Source organism: Triturus cristatus, chromosome 7 (assembly GCF_964204655.1).
Source record: "Triturus cristatus chromosome 7, aTriCri1.1, whole genome shotgun sequence".
Lineage (NCBI taxonomy): Eukaryota > Metazoa > Chordata > Amphibia > Caudata > Salamandridae > Triturus > Triturus cristatus.
The window spans coordinates 822,503,817-822,518,538 of record NC_140590.1 but is presented as its reverse complement, the minus strand read 5'-3'; the positions used below and the strand labels follow the sequence as shown (position 1 = coordinate 822,518,538).

General features: G+C 47.5%; 1 protein-coding gene across 4 annotated transcripts in view; it reads left to right on the top strand.

Moving 5' to 3' along the window:
* Window positions 1-14,722, top strand: part of HMGXB3 (HMG-box containing 3) — a 519,976-nt gene that overhangs the window by 112,512 nt on the left and 392,742 nt on the right. For all 4 annotated transcript variants that reach the window (XM_085617738.1, XM_085617735.1, XM_085617736.1 and 1 more), the window contains exon 5: window positions 11,555-11,650. In XM_085617738.1, coding sequence (XP_085473864.1) covers window positions 11,555-11,650 — 96 coding nt within the window. The remainder of the gene's footprint in view (window positions 1-11,554; window positions 11,651-14,722) is intronic.

Here is a 14,722-nt window from a genome sequence, read left to right as displayed (position 1 = left end):
ATGTAGTGGGTATGTAGAAAAAAGCCTTTTCTGACTCAGCAGTCCACAGGCAGATTGCCAGATGAATTAGGTCTGCTGTGGGTGATCCATATGTTTGCCTTCTCACCTGTTACTGGTGGTTTAGATATAGTCTTCAAAACAGAACCCACATGCTTTTGCATGGCCCCCAGACACGGAATCCAAAAAGATTGGTGCCTTTGGTTGCAAAGTTTTTGCCTCCTGCAGCGTGGCTCCGCACACGGAAAGTCTACCTACCTTTTAGATGATAGGTCTGTGCTTTATGAGAGCTTGAAAAACGTAAAATATTCAGCTTACCAGAACATATAAAGACGCTATTCTAAGACATGGTGGCTTACTCACATTAAAACAGATGCCGACGTGAGGCTTTGACTCTGCAGACACCGTTGTTTGTCTGTGGGTATCACTGGCACACTGCATTGACACGCTTGGATTTTCTGTGGATGTCCAGGCTAGGTTCATAGGCATGCATTTCTGAGGTAGAGCAGCTATTCAGGAAGAATGCTGACTCCTCAGAATGTTTAAAGAGTGACTGTGCCATGGCTAGTGCCTCCCTTTCATTCCTCTCTATCAGACCACCCCTCCCTTCCCAGCAGATTTTTCAGCTCATGCCTCGATCCTGGAGGCAGAAGTCCTTGCCTTTCTGCGTAAAGCGCCCATACAAATGGTGCTTCCAGAAGAGAGAGGTATGTGATTTTGCTTGTTTTACTTCTTTTTTCTCTAAGAAAGATGGAGGTCAGAGGTCTTCCTTTGATCTCTTCCTTTTGAACCTATTTGCCCGGCAGGACAAGTTCAAGATGCGGGCCAGTTCCGTTTTGTCTTGAACTCTGGAGATTGTTTGCTGTTTCAGGATCATCAGAACACCTTCTTTAATCTTCCAATTCTCCCCACCCACAGGCGCTACTTCAGGGATGTGGTGAGGATCCCAACCCTATCCATTTGTTGTCTTCCCATTCGGACTGACGACAGCTCTTCATGTTTTAGCAGATGTGCTGGCGGGTGTGGCAGCTTGGCTGTGAAGATTGGAAGTCCAACTGTTAAAGTACCTGGACAGCCGGATGGCGAAGGTGGAAACTCTGATGCTAGTCTAGGAACATCTGCAGCGGATGGTGACTTTTCTTCATGATCTGTGCTTTACTCTGTGGGCCCATACATCTCACCTTTTGAGCACACCGAAACTGGCATTTATTGGGGTGATGTTCAACACAACCCTTATGAGGGCCTTCCCTCCTTCTCTGATGTGTCTGATTCAAGTTTGGATCCTGTTCCTGCTGGTCTTGTTAGGCGTCATGGCCTCGTACATTCTGTTGATGCCTCAAGCCAGACGGCAGATGAGCCATCCAGTGGTGTCTGCAGAGCCAGTGGCTCGGAAGCAGATATTCCAGTCAGTGCATCATAATATGTACTTGTGGGTGCCAACCCCATTCCCCCAACTTTTTGAGGAGTTACTCATTCAGCCCACCACAGGCCCAGGCTACCATGGTCACCGATGCCTCCTCATTGGGCTTAGGTGCTCATTCGATATGTCGGCTCGGGCCTTTGGTCCATGTCTAAACAGCATCTGGGCATAAATGGGTTTTGAGCTGTGAGTGTTTAATCTTGCCCTGACGGATATTCTTCCTTCAGTCTCTGGGTAATTTCTGTTGGACACCACCACCACGGTCCAGTATGTCGACAGACAGGGCAGTGTGGAATCAGAGAAACTATAACTGGAAGCGATTCACCTATGAAAGTGTGGACAGTGACTGGGAATCTTCTCAGTAACTGCTCACCTAACAGGGTTCCTTAACGTCTTGATGGCGGCTGCTCTTTATCCTCTAACTTTCGGACTACCAGTGTGAGCTACACTCCAAAGTGACAGAGATGATCTCCAAATTAGTGTTCCCCATTCATAGCTCTCTTTTTGCATCAGTCCAGAAGAGGAAGTGTTCTGGGTTTTGTGCCATGCACTTCCATCGGAATTGTTCCCTGAAAGTTGTCTTCAGGTCTAACCGGTCTCAGAAACTGCAGCATGCATTACTGCTTCTGTCAAAAGTACTGTGGAAGGTGTGAGAGGATAGAGCACTGCTGGTGACCTCAAGTTGACAGAGTAGGATCTTATATGGTGGTCTGTTGGCATTCAGCAAAATGCTGCCATGCCAGTTCACATAATACAAGTTCACTTTAGTGCTTACTGCACTCTGGTTTCCTCCCTTAAAATTAAACAAGAAGATTAATGCCCCGTCCTCTATTTAATCAAGTTATCCCTCCTGTGCTCCACTCTGAGTTTCGGTGGATGGCACTGCTTCGCTGACCTATTTATTCTTCCAGTCCTTCTTTATCGCCATAAGAGCCCTCTTCCTTGCCCTAGACTGTGGATTGTGATCAGGGAAAAGGAGCAGTTTATCACTGTAAAATACCTCCTCTTTCTTAATCATGCTTTGGAGCACCAGATGATTCTGCTCAGGCAACATCTCGACCACCATTGGTTTTTACTCCTTAATTCCTGGATGGAGGCACGTGGCACAAACCCCACAACACTACCACAGTGATATAACAATAAATCCTTGTTCCCTGTGGGTTGTCTTCAGGTCCAACCGGTCTCTGGGACTGCTGCATGCAAACACTACGGCTACACGCATGGTGATTGAGCTGTGCCAGTTATTTTTGCCTTCCTGATGATGTTGCGGTGGCCATCATGGCAGCAAGGAAGCCTGTTACTAAAACCAGCTATACAGGCCACTGGACCCAGTTTGATCATTGTTGAGAGTTGGAAGCTGTCAACCCCTTTTAAATCTCGCCTTCCTGAAGTCCTGAGATTTTCTTTTTCCCTCAATCATCAAGGCCTGGCAGTGGGCATAATTAAGGTCTAACTTGAGGCCATTGCTTGCTTGTGTGTATATGCCTCATCAACAGACTATGTTTAGATCTCCACTAGTAGACCATTTTCTGAAAGGTTTGCTTTACTTGTCCCTTCCTACTCTGTTTATTGCTCCTCAATAGGATTTGAACCTTGTTTTGACTTTCTTCATAGCATTTCAATTGCAGGTGATGCACAGTTGCCCAGTTCAAGTCTTTACTCTAAAAACAGTTCTGTTTCTTCTATTCCCAGAGTTAGACAACTTTGGTCCCTATCAGATCATCCACCTTCACAGTTTTCAAATTAGTTCAGTTGCTTCTTTGCAAGTGCCTGTCCTCCTTACCTAGAATGTTTTATCCAATCAATATAACCTAAACTCTCTTCCATCTTTCTTTCCTACTCTGCATGCATCCAACTAAGGACAAGGCATGTCAGTTGGATCCTAGGTATGCAGTGTCATATTACATTGGCAACAGAAGATACAATAGAGTTGATTACCATCTTTTGTCACCTTCTGTGGAGCTAAAAATGGCAGATGGGTGACTGAGTTTAGTTTTTCGCTTTGAGTCGTTATTTGTCTCGATCTGCTATGCCCTTGCTAAGAGAGACCCTCTGAAGGCCATTTGTGCTCATTCCTTTCTCGTTATGGCTGCTTCCACAGATCTCATCATGTGCGTCTCAGTTGCCAACATCTGGCCAGTAGCTATGTGGTTGTCTGCCCATATCTTGGGCACTCAGTCACAAGTATTTTGCCAGAGCTCAATTACTTGATTTTTATTGGTGAATCAGCACTGATAAATCCCACTGCATTGCAACTCAGTGATTTGGTACTTAATAATTAGGGGGAAAAAGCTGCTGGAAGATGCATCCATCAGAAGACATGTAAGTAACCATATTTCTGATGGATACATAATCTTCCCTCAGATTCCTCACTGTCTTTTCTCTTCTCTGAAAAGATAGTGCCATTATTTTTTTTTTTTATTTTTTTTTTAAAAAACCTTTATTTTAAATCAGTGACACAGCTATTCAGCCGACAACCCGGAGGTACGGCAGCTTTAGAGACTCAACACATGCTTGCGTCCACATTTTACTGACAGGAGAGTCAAAGGTTCTGTTTTGAATAAACATAAATCCAACCCTAAAACACAAACAAGGCGATAAGTACTGTAAGCACCAAAAGGGGTTCCCATCAGGGGGGACGAGCCCCATTCCGTCCAACAGACACAGGTCTATAGTAAGGGAAAGGAGGGAAAGGCAGAGACTCAAGAAAACAAACACATATCAGCAAGAAATTCAAAGCCGGAAAGAAAGCTAAGGGGAATGCTGCTCCTCAGGCGGGTCCGGGTCTGGAGGCAGGCATATGTCCCCTCTGTACTGGTTCCATGGCCCCCATACAGAGTGCCATTTCCGAGGGCGCCCTCGAGCACAATACGCTGTCTTCTCCCTAAACATGCTCCAGTCCATGTTTTCCATCCACGCTGTCAATGTAGGAGGCCTATTAGAGCCCCACAGCCGAGCAATATCGCGCTTGGCTACCATGTTCCCTAGGGTCACCCACTGAGTCTGTGCCGCGTTGTGGTCAGTAGGACTCCAGACATTCAGGAGACAACACCGCGCCTCAGGCTGCATGGCAATTCCCGTCACCTCCCCCATCACCTCGTGGACTCTCCTCCAAAACTCCATAATCGCACCGCATTCCCAAATAATATGTAGGAAGGTACCCACCATACCACAGCCTCTCTTACATAAGCCCTCCTCAGAGAAACCCATGTGGACCAACCTGGGCCCCGTCACATAGACCCTATGGAGTATTTTAAGCTGCACCAGCCGCAGGCGCGTGGGGATAGCGACCTCTTTGGGAGAAGAAACTGCATACTGCCAATCCTCATCATCTAGTTCAAGGCCATCCCTGGTCCATTGATCGCGCAACCCTAGAAGAAGATCCGTCCGAACATTAATAAGTTTCTTATAAATGAGCGAAATCGTGCTCTCTGGCATATGGCCATCCAGGATCCGGTCCTCCAACGGAGAGGACTCGGGCACCTTCTCCCCTTCTACAAGGACTGACCGCAAGGCGTGGCGCACTTGAGCATATCGGAAGAACTCCGTGCTCCCCAGTTCGTATTCCTTCTGCAACTCCTCGAATGACTTTATCCTACCCTTAACCAAAAGGTCTCCAACCCTGGATATGCCGATCAGGTCCCATTTCTCGAACCCTTTTGTATGCCAAAGCTTCCCTAGAATATCGGAGTCAAACAGAGGGGTGGCAAGGGTAAGCTTACCCTTCCAGCCCAGCGAGTCCGTCGCCACCTTCCATACATGAACGGCCACTCTGGTGGGTCCTGTAAGGTTGAAGTCCGACGACTTCGAGTACAACGCTCTGTGGTAATTACCCCCACGGAGCAACCATCGGTCCATGGCGAAGCCGGGGCTCAGCGCCGGACCATATACACCATGGTTAATCGTGCTCAACTGTGTGGCCCAGTAATAACGTCGAATGTCTGGAAGCGCGATACCACCGTCGTATCACGGAAGCGTCAACTTAGCGATCGCTATACGCGGACGCCCGTCCCTGGTGGCTTTCGACCTCACGGAAATAGCTGGCCGGGACCAAGTCAAGGGTATTCTGCAGAGCATAGAGGAAACGGGGAAGGGACATCATTTTGAACAGTGCGGCATGGCCAAGGAGGGAAAGCGGCAATCTCCGCCAGCCCGCCACATCCCGCCGCAGACGCGCCAAGGGAGGGAGCAAGTTCTTCTCGTATCGTAAAATGGGGTCGGTGGAAATATAGATCCCCAAATACAAAAAGCCCTGCTGGGCTATCTGGATCGAGCAGTTGCGCGGGACAGGCGGGACATCCCCACACAAGACATACAAGTATGACTTCCCCCAATTAATGACTAGGCCCGAGTTTCTACCGAAAGATGTCAAGACGTCACAAACCACTATCAGAGATTTCTTGGGCGAGGCAAGGTATAGCAGAATATCGTCGGCGTAGAGTGAAACACGGTCTTCGTGGTCAGGCGACCAACGAATCCCACGTATATCCGGGTGCCACCGTATCCACGCCGCCAACGGCTCGAGAGCAAGGGCGAACAGCAACGGCGACAGGGGACAACCCTGCCGGGTGCCTCTCCCGAGCTCGAACGGTGCTGACGCCTGCCCGTTCACCACGACGCTTGCAAGAGGCCCCTCATAGAGCAGCCTCACCCATCCCACAAATCCAGGCCCGAAGCCGAACTTGGCTAGCACAGCCCACAGGTATGCCCACTCCACCGTGTCAAAGGCCATCGTGGCGTCGAGGGACGCCACAATAGCCGGCTCTCGCATCGTGCCCGTCCTAACAATCACTCCATGGAGGCGTCTAAGATTTAGTGCAGTGTTACGGTGCGGGATAAAGCCCGACTGATCCGGGTGGATCAAGTCGCCAAGCACCCGGACCAGGCGGTGAGCGAGAATCTTGGCAAGGATTTTCGGCTCGGCGTTGAGAAGTGAGATCGGCTGATAGGAGCCACACTTATCCCGGGGCTTTCCGTCTTTATGTATTACCACAATCGTCGCCAGCCGTTGATCGAGCGGAAGAAACCCATGCCCCCGCGCCTCCACGAACATGGCGCGCAGGTGAGGAGCCCACTTATCCGGACAAAGCTTGTACAGCTCTATCGGCAGACCATTTGGGCCTGAAGCCTTACCGGAGCGCAACGCACGGATAGCACCCGCCACTTCGTCTACAGTGATGTCACCCTCGAGGTCCTCCCTATCAATGGCAGAAAGGCAGGGCAGAGCGATGTCACGCAGAAGATCACACGAGTCTTCAGTCGGCCTATCCGAGACCGAGGTGTATACCGTACGAAAATAGTCCGAAAAACACCGAACTATACCGTCGGGATCAGTGACACCCTCTCCCCCATCCGTCAACAACTCCGGCACCACACTATTAACACGCTCCTTTTTATCCAGCCATGCCAGCAATTTCCCGGCCTTATCACCAACGTCATACAGTCGACCCTGCTGCTCCCTGTTGAGGGTCTTGGCGGCGTTTGTCACCAGATCCCTATATTCCAATTGCTTCAGGCTCAAATTATGCAGTGTGGACGCCGCCACATCCCCCTCCAAGGCCACCTCTAAAGCCGCTATCTCGTCCTCTACTTGTATCACCTCGGCGTCTCTCCGCCGCTTGGCGGCCACTACCAAGGACAAAGCCTCCCCTCTCAGTACAGTCTTAGAAGCTTCCCACAAGGACACCGCGGATTCAACTGAGCCCTAATTATCTCGAAAATAGTGGTCAACTGTCTTCAGCAACGCGCTGCGCAACTGGGGGTCACGAAAGTACCAGGGGTTAATGGGAGCCACCCTGCCCCCCACCACCCGGCCAATGTCCAGACGGGCCCACACCGGTGAATGATCAGATATGCCCCGTGCCATGTGCCTAGCCTCAGATACCAAAGAGGCGTGTGCCGCCAGAGTGAGCAAATAATCAATCCGAGAGAGAATCCCGTGGGCCCCGGAATGGAAAGTATATTGTCTCTGAGTGGGGTGCCGCAGCCTCCAACAATCTACCAGACCAAAAGTATCAATAAAGTCGGGAAGCCACTTCTGAGCACCCCCGATGTCTCTGGGCGGGTACCTATCGAGCATTCCAGAACCAACCGCATTGAAGTCTCCTCCCACCACTAGCATCCCTTCGGGGAGTCCCAACAAGGCCTTGCCCAGATCAGCAAACGTGGAGGCCTGCAGGGCAGGAGGGACATAGACAGAAACCAATACCAACGTTCTGCCCTCCCACCTCCCCGCCACGGCCACAAAGCGCCCCCTATCATCAGCAATAGTGGAGTCAACCTCAAATGGTAGGGAAGCTCTGACAAGTATGCCCGCACCCCTGGATCCCGAGGAAAACCCCGAGTGGGCAATGAATTTATAGCCCTTTCTGTTAAGTGCATAACACATATTACCTATAAGGTGGGTCTCCTGCAGGAGGACCACATCTGGCGAGGTCCGTTTAAAAAATTGCAGGACTATCCCCCGTTTAATACGATCCCCTAAGCCATTTACATTCCAGCTAATTATGTTTAAGCCCCTATCCCCCATCCCTGAACACGAAGAGACCTCCCCCCCCCCCCCCAGAGAACCACAGTCGGACAATTCTGACAGTCATTGCTACGCCTTGCAAGAAAAAAACAACAACCCCAAACAACAACCCCAACATCCTGAATCCCCCCCACCCTGCACCCCTGCGTCAGCTTACAAAGCCCCCCCAACTTGCAGTGTGCCTGTCGCCCTATCAAAAACAAATCTACAAAAAGTACCCCAAGGGAGGAAAGAGCCCCTATCTTCCCCCCGCCGCCCTCCCATTACTGCAATAAAGTGCGAGTCACTGTCCGGGGCTGAATCAAAACAGGCCGACACCGGAGGTATCACTTCTGTCCATCCCGGTCGCCTTCCGCCCCATCCACGCTGTCCCGGCCGTGCTGTCGCCGAGGGAGTGCATCCAACCAGTCCCCTGCCATGTCCGGTGATTCGAAGAAGAAAGTCCGATCCTCATATACCACACGCAGCCTGGCGGGGAAAAGCATGGCATACTTCAGGTCCATATCCCGAAGCCGCCGCTTCACCCCCAGCAAAACTTTGCCTCTGTTTCTGCACCATCTGGGTGAAGTCCGGGTAAAAGCTCACTGAGGCATTCTGAAAAGGCACCGGGCCTGTCACCCTCGATGCTTGCAGGATAGCGTCCCGATCTCGAAAATGGAAGATCCGGGCGATAATCGGCCGCGGGGGAGCTCCCACCTTAGGCCGTCCGCCAGGCACTCGGTGAGCCCGCTCCACCGCAAAAAACTTGCCGAGGCCCTTAGGCGCAAGATGATTCACCACCAAGTCCTCGACGAGTAAATCCACGGAGAGCTCCTCTGAAGTTTCCGGGACCCCAATAATGCGCACATTGTTGCGCCGGGCCCGACCGTCAAAGTCTTCGAGTCGGCGGGCGGAGAGGTCATTCGCGGTTCGTAACTTGCGAACCTCGGCCTGAAGCTCCGAGACGTCGTCCGCGAGGCCAGTAGTCTGGAGGTCCAGGGACTTGACCCGCTCGTTGATTTTGCCCAGGTCCGCGCGAATCAAGTTGACATCAACCAAGATCATGTCCACCTTGTGCGCCAGGGTCTCGAACTGCCGGCCAATCGAAGATTGCATCCCATCTATTGCCCCCTTGATGTCCTGCAATGATAACTCCGAGGCCGGGGATGAATCCGCCTTCTGCGCTTCCAGCGACTGTCCCGATCCACCAGGCGACCCCTTCTGCTGGGCATAACGATCCATATTATTGGATTGGGTATAGCCGCCTCGCCTGGTAGTCTTAGACTTCGACCTGTCCGCCTCTGATTTGGTCGACATCTCGAAGAGCAGGACGGTCAGTCGCAAAAGGACGTCCCTCACTCCGCTAGAGGAAACAGGGTCAACTAGGACTTCAGCAGCTAGTCAGGACCGTGTGGAGGTCTTCCAGACAATAGAGGGCCTGCACGGAGCACTCCCCACCCTGAGCAAACAAAGGGCGAGAAAGCGAAAGTGAAAGTGCAGCGGCGTCCGTCCGTCAGTTCACCCCTCCCAAGGCCGTTGTTGTTCAATTAGTGGCCGGGCATCCTGCCACCGCAATCCCCTGGCATCCGTCGGGGGTAGGCCGCAATCTTCCGCCACGCTCAACTTCAGTCCCCGGTGGGCGATCTTAGCCCGGATAACGTCAGTCGCCCCAGCTGTGACTCATCTGCAGGATGCCGTGCATGAAAATCAGGATTTAGGACAGGATGATTGCAGGAGGGCGCGAGGGTAGCAGGAGCTCAAGGCTCACGCGGCCATCTTTGTCAAGCGCTAGGCTCCTCCTCGATAGTGCCATTATTATTAAGATCACACATCAAACATGTTATGTACTGTTTTTGTCTGTGTCATGGCTTTCTCTATTCCTCTCTGCACTCCTCAATGGATTATGTAATGATTATCATGGTCTGGAGAGAGAATCACAGATGGAGCCATGTGGCATCACCTGGTGGCACTGGCAAGTCACTGGGGAAAACGTTTGTCTAACCAGTCTGAAGCCTGGCAGGGGTACTCACAGGGTGACAAATCTGTGGGAAGATTGTGTCCACCAACAATATTAACAAAGTATGTAACAGTTTCTTCTCTCTGATTGACACTCCTCACATCTCATCCAATCTACCACTCCCTCCTGTTCCTTATCTTAGTTGTTCCCCCTGCCTCAGTTTTCCTCACTATATCATCTCTTATCTTCTTTGTCTCTCCCCTACATCTGCTGTATACCTTCCCCCAATATTCCCTAAAAAATTGTCACTCTTTCACCCTCTATCATAGTCCCCTCCCCCCTTTCTTTGTTCAGCCTTACCCTTCTAGAATGTTCCCTCTGATTTCCGTTTGTTTTGGCTCCCTCTCCCACCTCTCCTGTGCTCTAATTGTTCATGCATTTATTTACCTCTGTTCTTATATCTCACTTTTTCTATACTCAACTGATTTTCCACATTGTGCCTCTTGTTAATTATTTTAATCTCCCTGTGTTTAAAAAAAATGTATCTATTGGCCAAATTTTCTAAGGTATTTACATTCAACAATGCGGACTACTGCGGTTGTCGGGTGAACTTAAATTATATTATGCAAAAGGAAACGAGAAATAAAGAACAATAACAATCTGTGGTTGGTCCAGTGTCTTTATACTTTACATATCAATAACCATATCACACATTTCATACTAGTCCAATTCGAAATTATAGGGGTATAGCATGTTTAGTAATTCATGAGTACCTCCGTCCATACAGTTGTCCTCAAGGGTATAAACTGTGAGTGAGCCATGGACAAGGACCTTGGGTGCAATTTTTATTCTTAATTTACCAGTCGTTAAGTGTTTAAGTCTGGATCACCAGACAGCTATGATGGATGTACCTCACAAGTGTACTGCTGAGTTGTTTCTCATGGTGGTCTGCTAACATCCTTTCCCTCCAGCTCCAAGTATTGTGGCCTATTGCCCCACGTTTGCACCCTTTTCTCTTCTGTCACTGCAAAGTCCTTCAGCCCATCTCAAAAGGTCAGAAATCCATTTAGATAACAGAAAAGCAGAGGGGGATCTCCAGTGCATGGCTATGTATCTTTTAGATAAAATAAATCCTATGTGGACAGATTCACACACCATATGTGAATGCTTTGATCTGGGCGTTGGATCGAGCATTCAAACATCAGCTTGGTGTAAGCCCAAGAGAATTTATTTCTAGTTTGGGACTATGATCGGTATGATCATGAACTATCCACTAAATTTGTATTTCGAGTGTTGCATCTTGGGCATGCATTATGTGCCTCTGGATACAATGTATGTTTTGTATGTGTTATATATTGGGTGTAGTATGTTATTTAGTAACCTAAATCTAAAGTTCCTAGAAACTACTGCAGTAGAACGTTAATGTTCTCAACCAACCAACATTGTCTTTCATTCTGTAAGGTTTTGACCATTTCGTCTGTAGGTTGTCTAGTGTGGGCATAATTATTGATAGAATGGACCAATATACTGTTGTGATGACTTTTCTCACCCCTGCCATTGGGGATTTGCTTAACATATATTTATTCCTTCCCCCCCCACTAATATTCCTCCGTCAATCCACTTTCTCAGTTTTGTGCTCTGCATAATGAGATTTACCTCCTTTGATTTTCAGGCAGCAGATAACTGTTCCCCATCTGCCTCCAACCAGTACATTGTGCTTCCTGTACCTAATCGTACCACTTCAGAGATGCTGACATCCATCAAGCTGGTTAGTAGCCCAATATTATGGAATGTTCATGTTTAAAAAAACGTTTTCCTAACGTGGATAGTCATAAATGCTAAATTGCACTTTTTATTTATCTATCTATCCTATCTATCCTATCTATCCTATCTATCCTATCTATCCTATCTATCCTATCTATCCTATCTATCTATCTATCTTTGTTGACTGTGTAGAGAGCCTTAAATCACTGCCTGGAGTGTGAGGTGATGCCCTACCGCCCTACCACATCCTCCATATTGGTAATAAATAGCATATTTCTCTCTGCACATTTACTTAGCCCCTTGTTGTTTGCATATGTGATAGATATATTTTTCACTTTATTAACCAAATCATAAAGAGCACATAACACAATATTAAGCCAAACCATACCCAGGTGGTTTTATAAACTTTCACCAAATATAAGCAAAAACATTGCACATAGTTTGATGTTTTAAATCCCCCATATAGGTAATAAAGAAAACGGTCTGAGTGAATCTGTTCAGAGAAAGAGCTAGAGGAGAAGAGACAAAATGCACACTTTCCTGGTAAAATTTACCAAATAGAAAAGCATTCTCCTCATGTCTGCTCCCATACCCCTGTGTAGGATATATACTCCCCAAGGACCGGAACCAATTCCGTCAGATTTCTGCCATACCAATTCACACAACACAAGATCGCTCCAGTGCTTGCTACCCTCTGGTCTCCTCCCTTGAAATTAAACAGGAAGATTAAGGTCCCTTCCTCTATTCAATGAACATTTCTTCCTCCTGTTGTCGACTCTGTGTTTCGGTGGATACCAGTGCATCGATGAAATGTGTTTATTGTTCAAGTCCTTCTTAATCTCCACAAGAGCCCTCTTCCTTGCAGTAGACTGAATTGTGATCCGGAGCAATTGATAACTGTAAAATCCCTCCTCTTTCTTAATCATACTTTGGAGCACCAGATGTTTCTGCTCAGGCGACATCTCGACCACCATCGTTTTCTGCTCCTTAAATCACTGGGGTAGGAATGGTGTAAAAACTGCGTTTGACTGTCGGCAGTTTTTTTTAAAAACAAACTTTATTTGCATTTTCCTTTTAATTCTAATGTATTAAATGCATTACAGCAGGGTTGGTGCACATATATTATCAAACGTTTGAACCCTGTGGAGGTATATCTGTGTCTGCAATAATGGGGCTAACCATGGCAAAATCCTTACACATGACTAAAGGATAGACTCAAACAAGATTACATTCTGATATTAATAGCCTATGTGCATTAAGTATGTTTTTTAGTGATTAATGCTCAGTTCTTTCAACTGAACGCATGTTCAACTCTCCCTCCGAAATTGGTTAAGCACCGCAACCCTAGTCTTTCATAATTTCTCAATTTTGCAAATGGGCTTCTCTTGTCAGATTTGACAAGACCATCAGTTTGATGTCCATCTACAATATGTAATGACTGAAACTTTGGACAGATGGACGCACTCCCTTTTAAGTAATGATAGCAAAGTGGTTTTTAAAAGATGGGTGGTGCAATAGGGTGAATCCTTCCGAGTGTGAGGATGATGTTCAACTTTCAAAAAAGCGCTGACCTCTAATGAAGAGGGCTGTCTCCCACATGCACTTGAAGAGATGATGTATAGCTTTTCTTCACTCTCGGCTTTTTCACAAGCAACTTTATTGAAATTGTCATTCGTTATTCATTTTTCAGTGTTGTCATTCATTGTTTCTTGATGAGTCGTTATTACTTCATAACAATGATTTGCAAGAAACAGACATTTATTTATGCCCAATGCATTTCTGGCGGTGTGCCCTTCTTCAGGGGCTGTAAAGCTGTAATATAGAGGAAACTCAGGTTCAATACAAGGATGGCTGATAGGCCGGAGTCAGAAGATTAATGCTATGAAAAGATAGAAGGTGCTTATGCGTGCAAAGCATAGCAAGTAAGCTGGGGGTAAGCATATCTTGTTTCCAAACCTACACCATGATCCCGGTGTAGCAAGGGTCAAAGATTAGAGTAGCACAAAATCGGGGTAGTAAAAGTGCCAATGAGTTTGTGGGAACGGTAACCAGAAAAATAACTCGTGAGCAAAGACCGGTATGCGCTGTCAATGGCAGTTAAGCAATGTCGTCGCGTCATACAGTAGAAGTAAGGGTCTTCCCCTCATGCAGTAGAAGAAAAGGTCACCTAGCTCGTGATAGCGTATTGAAAAATGAGTGGCTAAGTGAAAAAGAGTAAAATATTCACGAATGACAAACCGGTGATTGATACTGAAAAATATACATGCTATGAATAGTAACGGAGTGTTTTGTAACAAGGCTAATGGTGTCAGTGAACATGCATACAACAAGTGGGTTTATGCGAACAAACTTACATAAAAGACTTGGCTCTGTTCTCTGTGGTCCGGTAGAACACTGTAATATTAAACTGAGCATCATAAAGGATGGTTAGAGGAATGTAGCCAAGATACAAATCAAAGGTAGAGGTAGTTGCGAAAATACGCTTACCCGTGTTAGAGAGTTGCAGGCGTGTACGGTCGTTCCTACAAGATGCGGGCGCGAGAAGATGCTTCATCGTTAGTAATTAGTATGCTCGTACGACCGGAATTATGAGCGTGTCCGGACTACCGTAGTAATGAAAGTCAACAACAGAATGGTAGTCTTTGGGAAAACTGAAGATGCGAGTGCGGTCTGTGTGAAAGGTACAACGGTATTAAAAAACGGTGTCTAATGTGAAAGATACACTAAGATTTCCAAAACTAATACTGATGAAAACGGTCAAATAATTTCCATAAAAAAACAAGTTGATACAAACAGTGTAGACAGATTGGCTTAAAGGGTGCGAGTCTGAACAGTGTAGAATGTACGACATATTCAATAAACAGTCTATGGTATGAGAGATGAACAAAATAGATGCTGTGTGAAAACAGTACGATGATGACCAAGAAACACTTGTTAAAACTGACAGTGAAGGAATGGGATACTATTGTTACAAACACGTAGCAGGTGTAATCAAGGAGGGTAAATGCAAGACTTTATCCCGTTCACACTTGTATACTCTGCTGTATAATTGCCACTGGTACCCAATTACCTTTGG